At 40.8% G+C, this 25,341-nt stretch overlaps 1 protein-coding gene across 6 annotated transcripts in view; it reads left to right on the plus strand.

The window, feature by feature from the left end:
• The window catches only part of FMN1 (formin 1), a 437,062-nt gene that overhangs the window by 12,258 nt on the left and 399,463 nt on the right, over window positions 1-25,341 (plus strand). For all 6 annotated transcript variants that reach the window (XM_081050121.1, XM_081050127.1, XM_081050132.1 and 3 more), the window contains exons 2-3: window positions 7,208-7,239; window positions 21,726-23,693. In XM_081050121.1, coding sequence (XP_080906247.1) covers window positions 21,857-23,693 — 1,837 coding nt within the window. In that variant the 5' untranslated portion in view covers window positions 7,208-7,239; window positions 21,726-21,856. The remainder of the gene's footprint in view (window positions 1-7,207; window positions 7,240-21,725; window positions 23,694-25,341) is intronic.

A 25,341-nucleotide genomic window follows, 5' to 3' on the forward strand; every position in this document is an offset into this window, starting at 1 on the left:
TCAGACAGTCTGACATCATGCAGCTTTTCGTAATCTCTTTCATAATCTCTCATTCTTCATATAAAAACCTTTAAATATGTAAACATGCATATAGCCATTCATTAGCTCTCCACTCTGTTTATTTAAGTGGATTGCATTTATGAAGAACATTCACAAGAATCTAGTCTTTTCTGCTTTGCAAACTGGACTCTCAAGTCACTCTATTTGCAACATAAGTAAAAAAGTACTTTCTATTTTAGAGTCTAACTGGAAAGGAAAGAAACATAATCATAAATGTAGAGTATGATGTAAAGCCCTTTAAAAGTCAGTTTTGAAAATGTGAAAAATGCAAAAAGGTACAAAGGAGAAAGTAACAAAGATCCATATTTCCACCAGGGAGGATTAACTACATCTTGGCATATTCTCTCCCTCCATTTTTAGGGAGCACACTTTTAAAAAACCATATATGTTGATTATCGAGAATTCAGGCAGAAAGTTACAAAGATAACAATCTTTAAACACCATTTCAAATACCACAATCCCCACTGTTAACTGTAGGTGAACGTCATTTCCGACATCTATCTGTCTATGTACATATGTATGGATCTCAGGATGAGTGGATGGATGTTTAGATAGAAATACTTTTTGTAAAATTGAATAGACATGCTATCTATAACAAAAATAATTATTTTTAAAATTTTCAAGCAATTTAAAGAAACTGAATTGAAACTAAAGATAGTTACTCTTGAAATAACTGCCTCATTTCAAGGTATGTTATTTCTTTTAAAAAAATCTCTCTATGGCTAAAATATCACAAAAACTATGAAGAGGTTGAAGTCATTGTCATTAATTATATAGCTGGTTTTGTGAATATTGTCCTCCTTAAACAGTATAAAATGACTCCCCCTCCTGTTTTCTTTTGAAGAGTAACACTTTCAAAACTTTCTCCCCTGTTCATCTTCTCACCTCCTGGGTACTATCAGACTATTTGTACATTGTTGAAGCTATAATATTCTATTTTGCTCTGAGAATTTAATTTAGAGAGTGGTTTAGTAGTAGCTGTATGCTTAAATGAATTTAGTGTGCACAGACACTGGGTGTGATATCCTTGCGCTTTACTTTCAATTATTTTACCAACTGTTTGAGAAATGTCAACACACTGACTTGACACAATCATTCATAATCCCTAATGCTTAGGGTCTCTGAAACTGTGTAAACCATTTTCCATTCATTCACTAAAAAGTTGTTGAGTGACTACCTGTTGTTAGGCATTACTGAACTTTAAAAATTCACTGTTGAGTAACACCAGGTCCCCCGTCCTCAAGAAGTGAGAGCAGAAAAAGTATACTAAATTCCTAGAATATTGCCTCTACGAAAGCTGTTTTATTATTTCTTTGTCCTCAGGTCTCGTCCTAAAGCCTGCTGTTTCATAAGCCCTCAATTAATACTTGTTTAATTGAATGGCCTTTATGTGCCAGAAACTGTGGTAAGTGCATTACAAGTTATATCTGATTTTATCTTGACAGTAAACCATTAGGTAGGCATTTATTGTCTCCATTTTATAGAAGAGGGAGCTGATTCTCAGTAAGTAATATCCCAAAGTTATACAATAGGATTTGATTGTAAAATTCATTCTTGTTTCATAACACATGAACTGCTGATTATAATGCAGTGGGGTGAGTGATATAATAGTGTGTATACAATCTGGAGGTTAAGAGGCTGCTTAAATAAATAGTAGAGATTCATCCTGTCTACCACTTACTTGTTATATGACACTGAGCAAGCTCTTTCACTTCTCTAAGCCTCAGTTTCTTACCTGTAAAACAGAATTCATAATAGAAGGATTATATGAAATAAATTCAGGTAACCCTGCCCCAAGTGCTCAAGAAATAAGTTCCATTAATATTATTTTATAAAGTGCTCTGGACACTCAAAAGAAGGAATAATTTGTCATCCTGGATTTCCAGGGGAAGGAGACATTTGTGCTTGAGCTGTGCTAAAGCATAGGAATTCACCAGGTAACAGGTAGAAAGTCTTGACAGAAAGAGAAGCATGAAAGTCAGGACAAGAGATCCTGCCAGATACACAGTATTTGCCTTACCCTACGCAACTGCAGAAATGTCCTTCTTTCACGGTACTTCTCGAGAATGTCCACACAGGAGTATCTGTGTTTAGAGAGACTGACTTGCAAATGACCATCTTATCTTACTGGACCATCTTCCCATTGAGATGGTGAATTAGCCAGTGTCTGTACAGCTTTGAGGAAATGTGAGGTGACAGGGCAGTTCTAGGCTTATCGGTCCCCAGGAGACCAGGGGCCATTCCAGGCCAGCTTAAGAGCACCTGATGGTTCTAATTAGTGCCTGCAGCCTGTTTGATATTCTGGAACCGTGTTTCTCAAGCTTTTTTTCATTGTATCTCTCCTTTAGACTTTTCCCTGATTGTTCCTTCCCCCACCCCGTGAAATGTTACTACCACAGATGAGCTGCGCATCTGGTTATGTACTCTATGTTCATCCCTATTTCATACATAAAAAGAGTAGTATTTTTATGCCCCTCCCAAGAATAAATGTGAATGAAGCAGACTTCAGAGAGCCTTCTTAAGTAAGCTGCTGGTCTGGAGCTGACCCTAAACTTGAAGGCTCTATCCGTTATGCTACAAATAGCTACTTTTTATTATACTTTCAGTTGCACTTCCACAGTGATTCCTTCTAGAATAATAATAAACTGGGCTACTGCACTAACCTCCCAACTGGTCTCTCTCAGCTTCCTCGCCTGCCCTTTTATAGTTTGCTTTCCATATAGCAGTCCAAATGACCTTTTAAAAATGTAATCAGATCATGTTTCTCCTCTGCTTAAAATTCTCAAATAGCTTCACATTGGATTTAGAATAAAATCTGGACTCTATGTCATGGCTCTCCAAATTTACCAGATCTAGTAACTGCCTATTATTGTACTGTCTTCCGGTACCAGCATGTGTGCAGGTGAGGGTGTTCCCAGGGACAGACGAAAACCATCACACAGAATGTCACAGGGATTTTCAGTGAATAGTTCTCCATGTGTGGAGGTGATGGCCAAGATGTGGGTGGGCAACAAGAGCAGTGGCTATGACACCAAAAGGGCCCAGAAAATGAGATTTGTGTGCTCAGGGAAGTCAGGAAAGATTCTGTGAAAAAGTGATGGTGTCGCAGCTATGATGTTAAGCATGATTATGAGTTTACTATGTGAAAGAAAGATGGATGACAATCATTCTGTTCCGAGGGACAGCAGCTCCAGAGCCTGCATGGCAGGAGGCAGTGGCCTGCCTGGGAGCCATTAAAAGATAACAGTGTATAGTGCTGTAATAGACATGGAAACAACCGAAATGCCCATCGGTAGATGACTGGATTAAGAAACTGTGGTACATTTATACAATGGAGTATTACGCAGCCATAAAGAAGAAAGAAATCTTACCATTTGCAACAACATGGATGGACCTAGAGAACATTATGTTAAGTGAAATAAGTCAGACAGAGAAAGACAAATACCATATGATCTCACTTATATGTGGAATCTAAAGAAAAGAATAAGTGAATGAACTAATCAGAAACAGTTTTGGAGACATAGAGGAAATATTGAGGGTTGCTAGATGGGCGGGGGGTGAGGATAAGTGGGGAGGTGAGGGGATTTGAAAACAGTCGGTAACCACAAGATGGCCACGTGGTTTTGAAAATTAATTTGGGGATCGTAATCAATAATGTTGTAAAGATTTTGTAGGGTATCCGATGGACACTTGTCTTATTAGGGAGACCACCTCAGGGATGATGTAGATGCCTGATCACTGCACTGTACACCTGAAGCTGAACAATAATGAATGTCAACTACAAATTTAATCATATATATGATTACAAGAAGCAGAGTACAGCATTAAGAATAGAGACAGTGGAAATGTAATGGCTCTGTGCGATGTAATGGCTCTGTGCAATGTCAGAGGGGTAGTGGATGGGGGGAGGGGGGTTCACACAGTGTGAGGGAAATAAATAATAAACGTCTAAGTATTTGTCTTGTGCACCTGAAACTAATTTAAAAAAAACAAAAAACGGTAACAGTGGTCGGGGCCTGGTAAGAAAGGAAGCCAGAACAATAGGCAGGGGCCCAATCACAGAGGGCCTTTGAGGCCATGTGAAGGGCTGAAATCTGTCTTAAGAGCAAGATTGCCACTTACAGGTTTTGACTGTGTGACTAGTGAGGAGGTGACAAGGTCAGATTTTTGTTTTGGAATGATTGCTCTGGTTGCAGTGTCATGCAACAGGTGCATGAGTACAGACCAGTTTGGAGGCACCGTGGTGCTAGGGGGGCCAACTGGTACTGGTTTGCCCAGGACTGTGCCGGTTCTAGCACTGAAAGACCCGCATTCTGGAAACTCCTCCATAGTGGCAAGCCAGCAATAGGTCACCTTATGCTATGCCATTGTTCAAGTGAGATATCATGGTTGTCTCATGACTCATGGAGGATCTTCTCTTCCCTAGGCTCACATCAGTAGAAAAAGGGACAGCATCGTGATCCCCTCTTTCTGAAAGCCCTTTAGAATTGGTCTCCTCAAGCCTATAGAAAATGCTGTAACACACACACACACACACACACACACACACACACACACACACACCCCTAATGTGCAAATTGCTTTAGGGAAGCCTTGATATATTTATTTTTTCTACATAAGCTCAGTGACATCACATTTGTGACATCTCAAAACCTGTAGCCTGCCCAAGCGAAGGTGAACCCAGGTAAGAGGGTGGACTAAATCATTGCTGCACCTTGAACTTCTGCTTGCTGCCAAGCTGCCCCCCAGCACGCTCTTCATCCCCAGCATCCTGGTTCCAGCCTTGCTTTCTCCCCTACATTGTTAGCTCCCCAGATCCCACTAACGCCCGTTCTTTGACCAAACTGAACTACAGAACACTTGAGTAGTTCCCAGGGACCCCCTAAATAAAGTAAATGACTCCAGGCTTAGATTTTAAAGATGCCTCCCTGCTCCCTTATCTAACCCCACTTCTTCTGAGGCCCCCCCAAGGCAGAAGTCTTTTGTTACTAAACCATCAAAAAGAATTGAGGGAGGAAAACTGCTACTCTTCGGCCACTATAGCTAACTGGGCCTACTCTGTGGGCCAGCCAGTATTTTAAATACTTTACATATATATTTATTAATACTTGTATTAACCAATGGATCTCTCATTGGACAGACTTTTATTGAGCACCCATGATTTTCTAGGTAACCTCTCATGCACAGGACACAGCAGGGAAAAAAGCTTCTCCTTTCATAGTGGTTACATTCTACAGTGTGTGGGGGTGGACACTGAGTGACCCATCGATATATAATGTGGCCGATGACAAGTTCCCTGGAAACAGGTGCATCAGGGTGATGGTTGGGGAGTCCCATTGGCCATAGACATGCTTTCTTATTGAGTCACCAAGGAAGCCTTTTAATGAGGCGTCATTTGAGCAGATACCTGACGGCAGCCCGAGATTGAGTCATAAAGATTCTGGGGCAGTGCAGGCAAAAATGAAAATATGTATTCTCAGTTTATCTTGGAATCCTGACATCACACCTTTCATATTTCTCTCAGGCACTGTTCAAGGTTTGATAAATCCCCCCATTATTGTTATCTGGGAGCATGAAAAAAATCTCTTCACTTTTCACATTCCTCGCTTCTATTTTAATCTGATCTGTAATGGAAATTCTGGTATCAAGCTAGTCTTGTACTCTCGAATCTGACTTTCTGTAGTTTTCATATTTTCATATTTTCCAATACACAGCTTAATGATGGAAATGATTATGATTGTTTGTCTACTTTCATTGTTGCGTTTGTTGGAAAATTAAACTGGAGCCATCCTCAATCATTAATGCCAGCTACAAATAACAATACGCTTGAATTTGTAAGCAGAGACACAGGTTGAATTTGTTATCTTCAGATAATGACACTTCTGTCCTCTCTTTATGGAATATCTACCATCTTTAAGCCATGTGCTGTAGGGGAAGCAAAGATGATTATGATGACAGTCTGTCCTCTTAGGGAGATTTTGATCAAATAGGAAAAATACAAAGGCTTAATTGACAATAGGAGGCAGGGTGTGTTGGGATTCCTATAAAGCGGATCTGGAACATACAATAATAATGATAGCTATTACTTATATAGCCCCGATTATGCATCAAACACTGTGTTCTAAATTCTCACGGGTCTACCAGGTATCAGTACCTATATTGTAGGGATAAGAAACTGAGGCACATAGAGATTCCTTAGCTAGCTAAGGTCGCCATGCGAGTTGGAAGAGCTGGGACTTGAACCTAGGCAACGTATGCCCTGAAGCTGTGCTAAAGGGTAGGAGAGAGGGACAGTCTGGCCCTCAAGACTCTGAGACATGGATGGAGCCCAGCGACATCTGAAGTCTGAGTTCATGGACCCAGGACTGAGCCCACATCCTGCCAGAGAAGGATAACAGATTGGAGATGAAGAGCAGAACCTGGAGACATCACAGGCTGGGTTAGACTGTAGGAACCTGAGAAAGCTCTCAAGTTCAACATTTTGGCCTTTGTGCTTGGACCTGGAGTGATTAAAGCACCTGTTCAGATAACACATGTTAAGTGCCAGATAAAGGGTTTGGACCACAGGGAAAAAAGGCTTTAGAAGTGCTGGGGTGGAGATCACTGTGTTCTGGGTCTCACTTAAGCTAAAAATGAATTTTCCTTTACAATAGAGGTGGAAATAATAAGCTTTGATGAATTCATTTATTTTTATCCATGTTAATTTTACATTCAACATAACATTGCAACACTTCATTTGCTTCGCTTCTAGCTTTTGCATTAATAATGAAAGTTTGGCTTGTTCCCCTCCTTGTACATTTCTTATGGCATTTCCCTTGCCTGCTTCCCTCCTTTACCATCCTGAGGAGTGTTTTGGCTCCAGAAGTCTGGCTTCTGATCCCAGGTGGGCCCTTAATTTGCCATCTACCTAGAAAAGTAATTTGGAGAGTGGGCTCCATTCATCTGCAGGAGGGATGATGGAATTGGGAGGGAGAATAAAAAGCTTTTTACAGATGAGGACACTGAGGCACAGAGAGGTTAACAGTGGCTTGCAAAAGATCACTTTTGGAACTGGCAGAGCTGGACTTGAGCCCACGCCTTCTTCCTCTGAATTCATTGTCTTTTTCCTTGGTTTACGCTGACCGGATGGAAACTGGCTTACATGAAGATTCATCAGTCCTAGACCAGTTGTACCATGGGGTGAGTGCTCTATGTTCTATGATGTAATGAAGAATAATTAATAAATGAGTGGGTCTGTCTAATGAATGAGATTCCGTGTCCCCAGTCAGTCCTGTAAGGGATTTTCAGAGTCAAGTTTCTGGGGCCAATTATCTGGGTTCAAATCCCAGCTCAGTCACACAGCTGTGAGACCCTTATCAAGTTGGATACTTACTCTGTGCCTCAGTTTCTTCATTGAAGTGTGGTATCATAATAGTACCTACCTCAGACATTTGTGTGTGTGTGAAAATGAATGCTTTAAAACAGGTAAAGCCCTAAGAAGAGTGACCAATACCCGACAAGTGATCACTAAACATCAGTAATTACCTTAACTATTTAAAGATGTAGACTGTTCCTTCATCTTTCTCTTGAGAACCAAAGCTTAGAAACACTTTTGGTCCTCCTAAGCCATGTTTTAGCTGCAGGCAGAAGCATTAGGATTTGCTCAGTACTGGGAAGACCTCTGACCATATCAATACCTCTTTTATTTAAGTGAAGCTGGAATTCTCTACAGCCTATCATTCCCTTTGACAGGGTAATCCTGAGAATGAAAAGACTCCTGGGATGGCTAACATATGTGGTTCAAAGCTAAATGATTTATCGAGCTAAATGGTCCTATTGTGAAAGTGAATTTTCTTAAAGGCAGGAAAGAGAATGCATTACCAGTGAAAGGAAAGGAAGCACAAAGAGGCTGGTTGGAGAAGCCAAAGACCAATCATCCACCTAGAATAGTTTGGACAAAAATGTCGGGCATACAGTTGGTCCTCAGGGAATGAGTTTTAGGTGGAAAATGTGCCATTTGCTTTGGTGGCACGCCACCCAGCTATTTCTCTCAAACCTCCGTCAGCAAAGTCTGCTGTGTCTCACATGCTGATCTCGTCTTCTAAAATTTTCCGATAAATTGCTTATTTAAATAAGATTATGTATGTGAGATTCCTTCAAAAAACATAATGCACAGTAGCCTCTGTTCAACTCTAACAGTAATAAATAAATAATCCACTGGGGCAGAACCTCTCATTTGAGGAGGATGATATATGAGTGAGAATTTCTTGATCCTTTTGATTTTTCATGGGAGAGTACTACTAAGTGTGTATGTGGGAGAAGGAGGCGTAGGTATTTTCAGGGTTTCTCTGCTTTGATGCATACTAAATTTTGACCTCACTAGGGTCCCTACCTAGCTTTTGGTTTCCTGTTCCTAGGTCCTCAGATATATACTAGCTAGCACTGTGCGGAGTGTTCTCAGCCAAATGATTTTGACTTTTGAGGACTCAATTCTTCATTTAAAAACAAAGGAAAGGGGAAGGGATGAGGAGAAATAGGGGATACCTGCCTTTTTGAATTTTTTATAAAACAAAGGTAATGAAAGGAGAAAATAGGTGCTAAAACACTTAGAAGATTGAGGCAGTTTTGTTCTAGAATGTCAGTTCCCTCCCTGAAATAACCTTGGAATTCTCCGTGATTGAGACCCTAGCCCTTAAAGAATAGTTCTTTCCTCCGAAAGGAATCTAGTTTTATTAATCAAAGCAAACATTTAGTAGGAAAAAATTTTCTCCATTTGAAAGTTCCCCTCAATGTCATGGGCTCCCCATTTAGCCCCATGGGTCAGCATCCAGATTTTGAAACTGAAATCATGGTGCAATTGAACCATTACACTTTGCCTTAGGAAACACTAAAGTGTAGAATGTAGAAATATTTCTGATTGCCCGACTATTCTGTAGGTCCAAATATGGGAAAGTCAGTCATACCCGGGGATCTTGTCCTTAGTGATGTTCATACAGTATGGGAGTTGAGAGCATGAAAAACTACATGATATTTGCTCGTATGATCCTAAGTGCCAAAGAATTTGGTGGCTACTATTGGGCTAGATATCCTTAAATATCAGTGGATCAAATTCTGGGTGTTGTGGATTTAAATGGTCTAAATACCTGAATCTAGAAAAGGTTAATGATTATTGAGATCTACTATTTTTATTTGAAATGAAAATTTAATGATGTTGGATATTATGGAAAATAGCTATTAATAAATAGAGCAAAGGTCCTTTGCCTTTCCAAGATGAATAATACCATCTCGTATACCAAAAAAAAAAAAAAAAAAAAAAAAAAAATACCAGCTCACGATGGAAGTTGTTCTGAGGGCCACATCATCTAAGTGTCTAACTGTTCATGGAGGTAAATTCAACAGGGTCTGGTAATGGATTGGAATCTGAGAGTGAGTAGGTATTAAGGAGGACTGATGGATCTATAGAGTTGGATGGATAATGATTTGATTTCCGGAGAATCTCCATCAAATAGTCATCAACATGCACTTGAAAATGTCCAATGATAGCAAACCTTTCAAAGAAACCCATTCCATTTGGATAACTTTGATTTTCCTTTCTTTGTGATGGAAGCCATATTTCTCACTGAGTTTCTTCTCTTTTTTTGTATCACTTGCTTTTTCTTTACCATATAAAAACTTAGTAACTCACCAATCACTTGTTTATGAGTTCCAGTGAGGCCACATTAATAATAATACCTTGTTATGGTGAATCTTACTTTTTCCTATTTATATTACACTTCATCCACTTCTTAACACCTCCCCAGTTAGTTCCTGGAGCCTCACGTGTGCTTAGCAGTCAGGCAATCGCACTGTCCTCCAGCCTTGTCTTCACTGCACCTTGTCCTGGCTTTGCTGCTCATGTCTTCCATGAAAACAGCACCTTGCTGAGCACAGTGGGCCTTTTTGAATTTTTAGGGCACTGAAGGAGATGGTGCATGGGTGAGAATAGCCCCTTCTCCAACTCTGGCCCTATGCTCTTACCTGCGCCCTGAAGCAGTACTGATGGGTTTCACAGTCTTACAAAGTCTTTTATGAACACAAAAGAAATGTCCTACCTTCTTTCTTCTGTTTGGCTCAGATCCTGTCCCTTTCTCTCTATTGTCCTCATTTTTTTCTCTCTCTTCCTGCCCCTTACCTGCAATTTGCTCTCTCTCTTTCCAAATTTCTATAACTAAATATGTCTTCTTCCTTTTTCTTGTCCCTCCAACACAAAAACTTCCCCCCTGTATATGTGCTCATATACTAAACTCGTGGAGGATGCCTCATCTATCAGTTTCACAAAGAAGAGGACTGGGTATCCCAGGCTGGGCTCAGGGAGGTCAGTCTGCTGCACAACATCTTTAGACTGATGTTCTACAGCGGCCCGTCATTTTGCTGAGTCGTCTATGCTGCTGCTCTTTTATCAGAAGGTCTATGGGAAGATCATCCTCATACTCACTGCGTTATTTCAGTGATAGGGCTCCCCACCCTCACCCTATTCTCTTTCTCCTCAAAGTCACATTCTTTAATTCTCCATCCTTCATATTTTCTCCAGTCTTATTGAAATAACTTGCTTTTTCCTTTTCCTGTTCCCCCTTGTTAAATCCTTTCTGATAAGCTAGAGTATTGAGAGACAGTCTTCAAGCCCCTCCTACTCGAATGTGTTGTACTGAGTGGACTGTTGATTTTGGGAAAGCACCTTGTGTTGAAACCCAACGCTGCCACCTCCTTCTTGTGGATTCCATTTATTATGATATGTAAAATGAAGATAACAACCTTATAAGGCAGACGGTAGTTGCTAATTCAATAAGATAACAAATGTAGAATTTCCAACTCAGTGTCAAACCATATAACCAGTATCGGTCTCCTCTCCTTCCCTTTTCTGTCCCATCTGTTGATGACAGGTTGCACTGAGTTGTGCAGCTGGCTGTGGCTTGTCACTGCATGCACATCTGCATAACACTCCTATAGCACGTATGGTACCTTTCCTCACCTTGCCCTTTTTCTTTCAGGTTACTCAGTGTACCAGTGACCTTTGCATTCAGTTCATCATGGAGCTTCGAGTTGATCATTTAGTCATAAATCCATGTGTTCCACCTCTTTGTACCTTAGTAGTGATATCAAATTGTCATTAATACTATAAAATCTGTGAGTGCCGTTAGATGTATAATATGCATCTCCCATTTGACTCATTATGTTTTACATACTAGCAGGGCCATATGTTCTAATGGCAGCTTGTGATATTAACACACAGTTTCTAATTGCATTTGTGAATGTGTTCATTGCATTGATTTTAATGAAACACCTTAGAACTGAAGGAAAGCTGACTATTGTTATGGTTATATTAGTGACATTTGGCTCTGGGAAGGCAATTGAGACCGACAAAAAGGAATGAGTAAGTGTTGTTTTCTGTCTCCCAACATCAAATTTAAGAAAACCCCATTATTATGTTTCCTCTGTTAAGAATTAAATTTTAAGAACTACAGGTGGAATTAAATTTCCATGCCCTGAAGTTATTTATATTGTAAAATGTTGGTATTTACCAAAATAAGTAATGCTCCAAAACATGCTTTTGGAAGAATGACTTGAATGCGGTAAATTTATTTGGCTCAAATAGGCCCCTCAGTACAGCCAAATGGATGTTTCTGCTGATGGCCCTTTAAGAAGGATTTTCTTGGTAAATACTGGTCTCTTATCTGCACAGAATGCCCCCAACGGGAAAATTGACTCATCATCATGCAAGCACATGTCCACTTTAGAGAACATTATTATAATATTTAATCTGATGATAAAATAAAACACTTAATAGTGCACTCCCTAGTGATGTCATCTGATTCACAGATTTACTTTGCAATTTATAGACAGAAAGTTGTGCCAATTGCAACTTTTTATAAAAAACTATAAAACGTTATGGAACCCCAGGCCTTAATTTCCTTCTCATTGTGCGTTCTAACTACCATTGCACACCCATTTGCTGTACCTATGGTATATTTGCTTTTATTTCAAATTCTTTGAAACTTGCTACAAACCATGTAAACACTTCCTAATATCAGAAATATGTTCAGGGATCCTCTTGTGTTCCAGTAAGAAGGAGAGACCCACCACTCTTTCTGTTAGGGATCAGAACAACAGACATTTGTCTCAAAATTCAATTTTAATATTTTGCTGCATGTATTTATTTCTTTAATCTATCTAGAGATCTTAGCAATCTCAAATTTAGAAATGTTCTTATTAAATTGTTTTATGTGTTTGAAAGGACTTTATTTTTTGGATGTGTTTTGAATCCCAAAAACATAGGCGATTTCTAGAAGCAGTGTGAGGTTGCTATAACAAATTATCTAGGGCAGCCATCTATACCTCAAAGCTTTGGCTGCTTCGTCAATTTCATAAATGCATACTTATCTTCACCTTTATTCTTTCGAAGCCTGCCATTTGGATAGCTGTAATTTCTGACTTCTGGTATGGTACTATGCTTTTTATGTTTTTGTCTTTCAATTGAGGTCAATTAACAGACTGTTGAGAATGAATTTGTGGAATCATCTGGAAGTGCCTCTAAAATTATATGTCAATGGTATGAAAGAACAGTTAGGTACTTTCTGTACCTGTGTAAAGATGTAGGAATTGTGGACATGATGTTTTTGCGTAAAGTGGTGACATTGTGAGTAGCAACCAAATGTGGAATTCTCAGAGCAGCTCAGGGAAGATGTGTATTGAGCCTAAGATGATACTGTTTCCTTTGCTAAGTCTTTGGGTCTGACTCTAGCAGCTGTGACATAGAAGGTATCTGTCATAAGACTGTTGAAACTCGGGATAGCATAATTATCCTCTGTGGCTGAGACTTTAGTTCTTTTAAATTCAGATCTCAAAAGATGGGGTCAAGTTAGATAGTGTTAAGATATTCCCTTTGTTGCTTCCAGCCTTCTACGGAAGATACAATTGGTTTAAATGAGCAAATACAGTTCTAACTGGCCATCCCAATAGCCAAGCTCCTGATCACAGGGGGACTGCTTCAAAGGCTGCGGGTACTCCGGCACTTTTTATTCCATACCCTGCAGTAGAAACTTCCCAATATTCAATAATAATTCTCTTCACTTGGGGCAAATTTAATGGTGATGTTCAATTTTAACTTTTCTTACACTGTGGGACAAGTCTTTCTCTAGGCCCTGTCAGACACATTAAACCATGAGCACTGCCATACTTTCAGGACAAAGAGCAATACTAGCAGGAATGTTGCAAACATTACATGCTCTTTTTCCTTGCTGCCAGATGGATAATTTATAGTCTGCCTAAGGGGTACACAGATATGGTGTTATTTGCTTAATTGCCATAATCTGTTAACCATCTTGTTCCAAAGAGAAGAGAAATAATCCTTATATAGAGGTGTTAGAGGTCTCCTGCAGGTCTCCCATAACAGATTCATTATCTTTCCCTGAAGTTTTAAGAAATGCAATATTTTGTAACTTCTACTTGCAGACTTTTAAGACATCCAGGCTTTGATTCAAGTTCCAATTCTGTGACTTGATATTTTTGTGACTTTGGACAAGTTACTTAACCTCTCTAATCCTCCATGGTTCTCATGGGTAAAATGGGAGAGTTACTAGTATTCATCTCAGGATTGCGAGAATTAAATGAATAAGGCATAGGAAGCACTTAGCCCAGGGCTTCGCTCTGGTTTAGAACTCATAAAATGTTGGCTAATCTCTTCCTCCTCTTCCTTCCCTTCCTCTTCTTTTTCCTTCTCAACCAATTATGAACCTATATGTTTTATTACCTCTACCTTTAACATTTATGGAATTTTTTACTTTTTGTCCCCAAATTATTATCTTCTTGCCTCTTCATTAGTCGATTAAGGAAAATGAGCTTGTGGGACAGCAGTGATGATTCCAGCTGTCTTTGCTGAAACAGATATGACACTGGCTTGGAATGTAGTGCCAGTCACCTGTCCCTTTCTTGGGAGTACCTTCTATTTAACCATTACTCTCTATAGAGTGACTGGTATTATGTGCAATGCACCTCAAAAATAACTGACTCTTATGGCAGGTTTTATGACGTGGCATTAGATTAAATATTGAATAAGGGCCTGCTTGGATACCTAAGGTAAACGTAAGAGTTTATGCAACTCTGATACCAATATGTCTCCTGCAGCAAAGCAAAAAGGAAGCAGACATACCTTACGATACCATTGCCTATAAATTATGGTTCTTTGTAGGGTTTTGAATATTTACTCAGGCATAGAACTCTTCTAAAAATCATACTTAAATGGAAACCTTTATCAAGGAGTGGGCTTTGAGCCCATTTGGCTCACTCTGTGAAGTACTACATTGCTTGACAGTTCTATCCAACGACAAACTTTTTATGGCATTTTCTTTAGTCTTCTTTTCAAAAAATGGCTCTCAGCTGTTGTGAGATAGTAGAAAGAGCACCAAACTCGGTGTCCAGAAACCTGGATTTGAGTTCTACCTGTATTGCTCTCTATGTGTGTGACCAGGGGCAAGTGACTTTAAAATTTCTGGTCTCCTTTATCCTTTCTGTATGTGCAGTGACAATGACAACACATCTGCCATGCATGCCTCACAAAGTGGGGTGTGGCTCACATGGAAGTTTGAACCACCCAACTTCTCTTATGGAAGTTTTACACATCATGTTATTGCAATATATGAAAATATTTGGAGCATTTTTTGAAATTAACACATACAACATGAGAGTTAAAACAGGTTTTCTTCCAACAGAGGGGCTACAGGGGAAATGGGCGAGATGGCCATGGAGTTTCTCTCTGAGTGTCCCCATGTTCCGCCCTCCTCCTTGAGGGCTATGCTCTGTGGCAGATCTTTAAACAAGAGCATCCCCTCAAAACACCCTGCCTGTGTCCTTTTTCCTCCCTAAAACGGGGCTGCCACGCTCTGTGGAATAGAGAAGCCTATTTAAATCCCTTCTTCTATCTAATTGGAAAGTCATTGTTCACGAGCAATTTCCTTAATTTGGAAACACAAATTTGACTTAACCTATGCAGTGATTGTTCCTGATGTAAACTTCTCATAAAATCAGCTCCACAGAATGGGTTCAAATAGACAAAAAGATCCTTTTAAGTTTTGCAAAGGATGCTATCTTTGTGTTAGCAAGAAGGCACCAAGCCCACCTTTGTGAGATGCTGTGCAAACATTGACTGACCCTTGAGCATTCAATGAGTAAGATTCTTATGTTTAGAGATTCTTTTTTCAAATCATGGGGAAGGCGTTTATTTCCATAGTACGCTCATCTATCTCCCACAGATGACGACATAAGCCAGATATAAGCCAAATAGATCCTCAACACATGAACCAGACATCCTATAATATTCTCACGGAGATCCTGTGGGGAGCTGGTGTTTGTTTATCTTTATGTACTGAAGCTTTGAAGAGGAAACGGAGAGATGAAAAAAGGATTCTCTGAAGTCTTCAACAGAATCTTCAGTGCTCACACCTTGTAGTATATCTGGATATCTGATTGGATCGGTTATGGGTCAAAAGAACAAATAAATACAATAAGGAGCCCATTTTCTTTTCCTTTGTTAACCAGCTGTGACTTTGGCCAGACATTTATCAACCAAAAATAATTCTATTGACCAAACTTTGGCTACTATTTTATTTTTGTAGAGATTGTTTTGGAGAGTTGTAAGATCTAGCTTGGAGTGTTGGTGATTTCATAGTCAAATCAGAGTTTGAAAGGTGGAAATTTGCTTTGGCAGTACAGACTGGCTTAATGCTGTTTTTCTTGTGACGTTGTAAGAATGCAGAGAAAATCACAAGATTATAGAGTCTTTATGAAGATAAGAAAAATCCTTGAGGTAATAATGTCAACTCTCTCAATTTCACTGCTTTGTATCGCATAATCATCTTCCCCCCTTTACTTAGCTCTAGTCAGAGCATGAAACAACCCTCCTTCTTGTCAAGGCTGACCGTCCCCACGAGTCCTCTAGCCCATGTCTTCTCCTTCCTCTTGTGCCTTGTTTCATCTATTGTCCCATATATGTATCCCATCTTTCATTTGTATTGCCAATGTCTCCCTCTTTACTACTTCTGCCTTTTCAAGCTAAATACATGGTTAAGTTTCCTTTGTCTTAAAAAAACTAAAGTAACAGCAAAGACAAAGCCTTGACACCTGAACAGATTACTACTCTTGTTTCCTTCTCTTAACCATCAGCATTCTCTCTGCTCTTTGCTATATATTTTGGTGTTCTATTACTCTACTAAAATTACTATTTAAAACTTTGCCTGTAATCTCCCCTTCTAATTTGTTTCTGTTTTCAACCTCTTTGCAGAATTTGATGTTTTCCTGAGTTCCTCATTCTTAACTCTCTGTCTGGTCTTTCTATACCTTTCTGTTTTGACATCACTGCTAAGTTCATCTTCCTTAAATTTAGTGCTGAAGATACTACTTCCCTAATCAAAACCCGTCAATGGCTTCCCATGTGTCTATGAAGTTAGTGTTAATTTCCCACCAACGTGGATTCAAATCTTTCTACAAGATGTTATTACTCTTTCTTAACTTACGAGTTGTGATCAAAAGATAACTTGAATGTTTAAATTAAAAAAAAATTATTACAGTAAAAGATACATTGCCATTAATTCCCTTCAAAATACTCCTCCTCGCTTTGAACACACTTATCCCATCATTCTTGCCACTTTCTGAAGCAGTTCTGGAAGTCCTCTTTTGTGAGGGTCTTTAGTTATGGGGTTGTGACTGCCTCCGTGTCCTGAGGCGATTCAAAACATTTACTTTCTGTGGTCATTTTGACTTTGAGGAAGAGCCAGATGTTACATGGTGAATAAAGTGGATGAGGACACACTGTAATGTTTTTATTTGACAGAAATTGCCGTACCAGAAGCGATGTGTGACACAGAACGTTGTCATGATGGAGGATGAAACTGTTTGCCCATTTCATGTTAATGCATTGTTCGTGATCCATGATTTACGACACACTTTAAAACACACCTTCTATCGACTGTATCTCACACCTGATTGCACTGAACAAGTTGAAACTTGTCACACACTGTTACTAAGGTTCGAGGTACCATTTTCCATATTGAAGATCCTGCCTTTCCATTGGATGGCACTCAGCAGTAGCATTCACCGTGGTTTTTTGTTTTTATCACACTTCATATCTCTTCTGATTTGTATCTAAAAAACAAAGAGAGTAATTTTCCCCTTTGTACATGTTATCAGATTTCTTGTATAATGCCCCTCTCTTCCTGAAAATCCCTTTCCTAAATTGTTGCCTGTCAAACCTTACCTTTTAGTGGGGTGTGATCTCAAATGCTTTTTTCTTCCTGAAGCATTTTCTTATCATACAAACATGATGTTTGTAGGATAAATATCCTACAAAGAAAGGTCTTTCCTTTCTTTGACCTCTTTTGATTTGTTCTTTGATATCTTATAGAATGGGTGTGGGGACAGAGCCAGGAGTGCAGTTTCCACGCTCTTGGCCTCACGTGGAAAGGTGCTGGCTCAGGTAGTAAATGGCCATCAACTGTGATTGGATGGCCATCAGCTGTGGCTAGTTGGCCGTCAGCTGTAACAAGTGAGCCACTGGCCACTAATATAACTGCTGTGGCTAGGCTAGCAAAAAAATGGGAGCTAGCAAGAAGATGGTGGCTGAGCTAGCAAGCAGCGGAGTGTGGATTGCAGATTGCAGAGAGGCGAATTGCAGCTAGCAAGTGAAGTTGGTTGGCAGAGAGAAGTGGATGGCAGGTTGCGGATCATGTGGCTCCTGGTTCCTGTGTCTCCCACCCAGCCGCCAGTGAGACTATAGTGGTATGACTCCCCTATCTATGGCTCCCTGGGTGTTCCTTTTTGGCCTCACCATGTCCTGCGTTCTTATGTGGGGAGAGGGAGCAGAGACCCCGCAGGCTGCCCCCCACAACAATGGGTCTCTTTCAGATTTGTATTTTAGTAACTTAATTATTACTCCTATACGCCTACTCCTACAGTGTGTAGATTCTTTGAAGTAAAATTCCTCCAGGGGAAAAAAGCTAGAAATCTATTACAGATCTACCTTTGTTTTTACATCTTCTATTTGAACAGTTGTGCTGTACTCTGTTCTAGGGTAGGCGGAAAGGACACAAGCAGACACCACTTGTCCAAAATCAAACATGAGAAGCAGAATTCAAAGCAATGGGAGGGAGCATACATAACTAGTACTCAGAGGAAATAGCTGTAACTGGGGGAGGGCTACCCAAGAGGAACTGAAGTCTTAATTAGAGGACACACCCTACTACAAAACCATAGCCTTGGGAGCCAGAGAATAAATATCCTGACCCTTCTTGCATTCTGCTCTCTCATCTGTTGCTAGTATTTCCTAATGGCTAAACCCAGTAGAAACCAGAGTTCAGGGCAGCTTGAATCCATAAAAGTCAAGTCTCCTGATGCTTAGAGTGGTGTGCAGAACGGTAGAGCCTGACTCTGAATGGACAATGGACAATTTCCAGTTTAATAATGGAGGTTATAGTCATCTGTCTTAGCAGTCTTGAGCTCAGATGGGGCATGACGGTTCCATTGGCTGAACAAATAAAGCTTTGCGTTGGCCTTTTAGGGCCAAAATCAATTAGAAAATCTACAGTAAGCAGACAGAACGACTGCAGCTAATTCTTGGATCTTATTTTAGGCATTGGTGAAATATGAGTATTGAACAGCTTCTACTAAAAGGCAATCATTTTCCATTATGATGAGATACAACAGATATTTCCATTTGGAGTAGAGTAAAATCAGGTAGTTGCTTATTGCAAAATGAGTTAGGGGAAAAAAAATCACTTTTGTCTTAGAAAGAACGTCAGGCTGGGCTTTGTCAGAGAAAATGGAAGACATGAAGATTTCCCAGGAAACAAAGTGCTCTTACACTGAGCACAACCAAAGAAGGTCACTTTGGAGACCAAATTAAAATGTATAATTTAGTGTGTGGAGCCCGCAGAGTTGTCAAAGCACAGTGAGACAGTGCTGCTTGAAACAGTCCTATGAACTCAGCATGGCATTGCCATGCTGGTGTATTTAATCCCCCTTCATACTGTTTTCCCTGTTATTTTGCTTTTTTCCTCCTAAGACTTACAGTCATTTTTCCGCTGGTTTCTCAGATGGAAAATATGTGTGATGATTCAGCACTGCACTCTGACTTGCTAATGGGTGGTCACAGACAAGACTTTGCTCTACTCGGAAGCCTTCTTTTGATATGGTACACACTGGAATGTTCAGGTTCTAGTTCATTTGCTCAGGGCATATGTTTTTCTACTTCAAAAAAGAGGAGTTTTGTAGTTTCTTGGTTATCTAATAGGTGTCACCAAACAATATTTTGAGTTAGTGGATTGGAAACTCTTAGACATGAAATTTCTCATTTCACAAAGGACATGAAATTTGAAAGAAGAAAGTATATGAGGTACATTTATCCAGATACAGACATTGGCAGGGATGCAAGGCTGAATCCCGACAGTCTTTTCTTTGTTTGAGAGAGGGATATTTGGGAAGAACCATGAATAGTTATTCTATGCTCCAGAGGATGGCAGCTCTATAAATATTCACTGATGTGAGTGGAGGGTGTGCACAATTTTGACAAAATAATTTTAAACTATGGAAAAGATGGGAAAGTACAGGTGTTTGAGAAACATTTGTTTGTGTGTCTTTGCAGTAATCTATCTTAAATTGTTTGGACTTTGGATGTCCAAAATTGTAACAAAGCTAATTCTAAAACTCAACCTAAGACCAGAAAATATGATTTTTTTTTTAAGTTTCCATTACGATGCTCTGTTGTTGCCAAATTCAGGCAAGTTAGATTGTCTTTGTGCCCCACTGATGCATCAATACCTGTGCTCTCAGCATTTCAGAGGAGAAACATATTTTTTCCAAGTGACTCCACCTTATAATTAAAACAATTTACTCCAATCATCAACCCCTACCTTTCATTGCTAGTAATATCTTTTCCTTGAAATTTTTGTGAAATTATAAGGCTGAGAGAGAGAGATACTAGGAATATATTGTCTACTGCTTACTATGATCATTGGAAACTCAGAAATTATGAACACATGGCATGAAGAAGCCTATTTGCATTTGGATTTGGACCCCCATAACCGTTTAGAAGGGTATTTTATCTTGGAAGCAAAGTACAACTCTGCAACTTTTTTTTTTTTTTTTTTTTTTTTTTTTTAATTTCAGGATTCCAAGAATGGGGCACTTTTCTTTTACAATTGATAAGGGCTTATTTTTGCCATGTGTCCTGTCACAAACTGCATTGCCAATGCTAAGTTCTACAACCCAGAAGTCACTCCTTTTATCTTCCGTACGCGATGGTTTGATTCCTAGTTGAGACGGTCTTCATCCTGGTACAGCACTGTGGTTGTGACTTTCACTATTTTTACACTATTCCTCTGCAAAAGGAAAAGTAGCAATAGCAGGAAAGTACAACAGGTCTTTAAGAAGGGGTGACAGATGAAGCTGAAGGTAGGGATTTAAGGATATAAGTGGGGATGTGACTCCTGTTAATGTCAGAGAAGGGAGCGAGGAAGTCTTGCTTGTATTCTGAAAGTCCCATGGTTTAATCTAACACTCGCTTCGAGAAATGGGTTCTGGTCTCAGTTTGGTTAATAATGATAAGAAGATTTCAGAGCTAGGGTTTAATAGGGTTTAATGAAAGCATAAATTAGGTTATCGATCCTTAATTTCTTTAGCTACAAAAACTGAGCAATGCCTTAATTAAAGAAGTGAAGTGTTGTAATATAGAATTCTAAGCTCCATGCTTGTGTGTAGAAATGCTAACCATAGAGACATTCCTGGGATCCCTCAAATGACACGAGGGAGCAGCTACATTCATTGCTTATATGACATTTCAGCCATTTCGATGGTGAAGACACTGAAAAAGCCAGACAGCGCCAACAGTGTCTTATAGATTTTTGCTTTTTCTCTGACATTTTATTTGGCCTTCAACATGTAAGAAGCATGAAAAAGACAAACAAACAAACAAAAAAAAACTTGTTTAAGACTCCTGAATTACTTATTTAAATTTTCAACTTTAAAATTTTCACTTTTAGCTCTTTTGGCAAAATATATGAGTTCAGAAATATATGGAGTTCAAAATATATGGAGTTCAAAATATATGGAGTTCAGAAGGGACTCCAAATTTGTGTCCTAATACCTCCCCCAACTCTACTTTAAGTTAATTAGATAATGTCAAGTCTTAGAAGGTGCACTTAGAAGCACTTAGAAGGTACTTTTTTGGAAAGTAATGCCATTTTTGCAAAGCAATATTCCACACAAGAGTTATTAAAATGGCTATGTTTTTTAAAGGTCGCAAAGTCCCCTTTCCTCAGGATTTCTGGAAGTTCTATTAGCTTGGTTTTATAGAAGAACATAAACTGAAGCCTAGAGCAGTTGAGAGATCTGTAGGGTATGCAGTAAGCTCCCATGTGGGAAAACGGAACTTTGGTCTTGAGGCTAAAATTCGAGTACTTTCCCATTTCTCAGCTGCAGAGACGCTCTGCTGGTCAGGGCGGGGTGGGATTGGGGAAGAGTTTGCAGTCAGCCTCCTGGCCAATGCCTTGAGCGGGTTGAGGTCAGCCAGAGAGGAAGGGTAAGTCGTGGTGATGCTTTGATTGATGTCAGTGTGTGATTTATGCAGTCTGTTAGACAAGCTGCTTTCTTCCCCTGTTCCTCAGGCAGTTTCATTGCTGGAGATGACTGTCAGCTGCTTTCCCTGCGTAGCCACCATCACATGCCCCAGCATCGGAGCCTGGGAAGCCTGACCACAGACCAGCATCTCCGAGGCATGAATAATTAGGTAGGCATAATGGAAGGCACTCACTGCACCCTCCAATTGCGTAAGCCCATTACTGAACTCTGCTACATCAGCTTCTATCTTCCAAGGGGGGAAGTCAGAGGATTTTCATACAAGGGCACCGTAACTCTAGACAGATCCAATAAAGGGTTTCATAACTGCTACCAAGTCAGGGAGGGGTCAGACATCAGCAGCCTCAGCCTGCAGCCAAATGAACATCCAGGAGACATATTTTTCAAGGAAACGCCCACGAAAGACATTCTAACGGAACTATACAAACTCACAGCAGAGAGAGAGAGACTGCTGGCCAATCTGCTGAGCTCAGACCACATCCTGGGGATCACGATGGGGAACCAGGATGGGAAGCTGCCGGAGCTGTCCGTGAGCCTGGCCCCCGAGGATGACTGTTTCCAGAGTGCTGGCGACTGGCCAGGGGAGCCCCCCGTGGGCTGTCTCAATAAGAGGGGCACCCATGGGAGCAAAAAGCCCCGGAGATTTGGTGGAAGAAGAGAGAGCTCTGAGGCTTTCCCACAGAAGAGGACAAGAAGAAAAGGGCGTGGGGACCAGGAATCGGCTCCTCAGATGGGAAAGGACCAGGTCTGTTCTAGCAGTTCCCTTCCTCTTTCTCGAGCGAGGCCTGATCTTTGGCTCCTAGAAGACAGGGGCAACTTGCTCCCAAACAGGTCCCTTACCTATTCCCTGAAGAGAAGAGAAAGCTGGCCCCCAGAGATCCCCAGGACCCCAGGCCCTGGCCCTGGCTGTGGGAGCTTCCGGTCGGCTTCCGAGGACATCGAACTGCCCCCTGACTGTAGCTCCAGGGAACCAGGGGATGGTGGTGCTAGGGGGCTAGAGAGGGGACCTCCCAATCTGGCACATCAGCAGACAGGTTTGTCTCAACATCATGAGGACCCTGAGAAGCATCCAGATGCAGAGAAGGGCCGGAGGCAGAAGTGTACTGGGCGGACTCGCAGGAAGAAACCTGTCTCCAAAGTGGTGGCCAAAGTCCAGGACTTGTCTGCTCAGGTGCAGAGAGTAGGTAAACCCCATCCTGAGGGTGAGAAAGGGACTGCTGTTCTCCCAGCAGCCAAAGCTGAGTTTATACCCAGCACAGACATACTCACCCTCCCAGGAGCCAAGGCTGGGGCTCATGGCTCCAAGCAGCAGGGCACGGAGCAGCGACAGGATGGGTCATTGCCATCCTTGGCCAGGGACTGTGCTCCAGCCAGCGCCGCGGGGGCTGTGAACAAGGTCCTCCTGAAGGTGAAAGAGAGTGAGAAGTTAGACGGAGCCACCGAGGGGAAAAGGCTGGGTTTCCCCCTCAGCACGATGGTCACCCACACCCTCCCAGGCACTAGAAGCAAGAGGACAGCGGGGCTGCCCTTGAGTGGCCACAAAACCTTGTTTCTGGATCTGCCAAACAGAGTGGGCTCTGACTCCTCAGAGTGCAGAGGTGATGAGAAGCGGCCGTCCCCTCCAGCCCCGGCAGCTCTGGGCATGGTACTTAATAATTCATCCTCTCCGTCTGGCACACACACACGGATGTCACCTGTTCCCTCGCCTCTCTCTCCAAGGCTCCCACATCCTCAGCGGCATCACAGGATCCTCCGACTGCCTGGTGAGAGGGAAGCCGCTCCTGATGACTCTCCTGGTGGAAAGAGCGGTGCCTTCTCTAGGTCCCCGTCTGCTGACACCTTGGAGCCATCATCCTCTGCAAAGGTCACGGAGACCAAAGGAGCCAGCTCAACCTTCCTCAGAGCAGACCAACCTCGGTTGGTGCCTGGGGAACCTTTGGAAAAGAGCTTGGGGCCCGGGAAGATCACAGCTCGGCCTCAGCACCAGTTATCTCGAGGTTAGTCCCTGTTTAAGATGCTTTACATCTGTTTTCTGGGTGGTTCACAGACTGCTTGTGCTATTCAGAGACTGGTAAATTACCTGTGAACAAAATTCCTAGGCCTGTTACTTACTTCACTTTGTAGCAAGAAAACTGGGAGTGGTATAATGGAGTGTGGAGATTGTGAGGATGGTGTTCACTTGGGGAGTCAGGGGTATCGTTGCTTCCAGAAGCAATACTTTGTCAATGTCTTCATTTTATTTTATTTTGGCGGGCATACTCTTAAAGCTGCCTCCATGGTTGCTTAACACAGAGCTCTCAAAGGAAACAAGCAAACAAGCAGAGAGAAGTAGCAACCTGTGGCTGCCTTGATGCTAACACTGGGTAATGGGTCCCTTGACCTAAATTTTGCTGTTCACGCTGCTGGTGTAGCTTGAGCTTGATTCTCTAAGCAGAAGAACAAAAGCCTGTGTCTTCACTCATCTGTCTGTTGTTAGAGGTTTTTGTCACATCATTAGTTTATGACAGAAATGGTTTTTACCAGAAGAGAGGTGAATTCAGGCTACTCTGAAGAGACTTAATTCAGATTTTCATTTTTTTTTTACTTCATTTTTTAATTTCCTAAGGGAGGACAAAGTCATGTTTACGCTGAGGTTATATTTTATTTATGGGTTACTACTGCTACTGATGTAACATTTCTTATGCAAAAGGTGCTAAAGAATTAATCTGGTTTGTATGCTTAATGTGATTTAAAAGTTTACAGGAAAACAATTTTGGGGGTTCTGTAAATGGGTTCAATAAGACCAAAAAAGACAGTATATAAGAAGTGCCATTCCTGTATTCATTACGTTTTCCAGGCTGATGTGGCCAGGTGCTCAGGGTCCTGGCTGCTATTGTGTAGGAAACAGGTTCTTTTTCAGAGGTTCTTTAACAGCATCTGGTCAATGCTTTGTCTAGGGAATAGCTCGCAATATGATATATGGTCTCTTAAAGGTTAGAGAAAGCATCATGTGCAATTTTTGAGATCAAAGTATCTATCTAGGAAAGAGAAACTTCAAAAGCTTTCTGTTTGTTTTGAATTGACATTTTTATAAATTTCTCTAAATCGTTGGTCCAGGGAGTGGCTCTAAAAAAAAAACTATGTGCTTTTCATCCTGCTTTTCAGTATATTGATCTTAGTTTGATAAGACTTGCTTCTTTCATAATATAACCAATCTGCATCACCAAGAAAGTCATAGAATTATAGATTTTATGTCATGTACCCTCAAACCCTAGTAATGAAAACTCTTTCTTTCTATCGATGCTGGATATTTCGAAATACTTGGAAAGGATGCTTTCTACAACTATTAGGTGACAGACTTTTGAAGGCAAGGGCATGGAATGGTTACCTTTTCTCTGAAGTCTTTTTGTTTATTTTTAGTTGTTTTTTTTTTTTTAGAAATTACACCAAATTCTAGGATTCTATGTGCCTGTCATCCAGAAACTGTATAGTAAATACATTGAATTTCAGTACATCTTTTTGTCCCCTGATTTAGAATGATCTTTTTATTTTGTTGTTCTTTTTCTATATACAAAAAAGGTATTATAAATGCTCTGTCAGGTCTGGGTCAAGGCAGAGACACAGAGGACATCCAGCTTCTGTGGTGACTGACCATGAACCCACCGA

This window comes from Rhinolophus hipposideros (assembly GCF_964194185.1).
Source record: "Rhinolophus hipposideros genome assembly, chromosome: 5".
NCBI lineage: Eukaryota > Metazoa > Chordata > Mammalia > Chiroptera > Rhinolophidae > Rhinolophus > Rhinolophus hipposideros.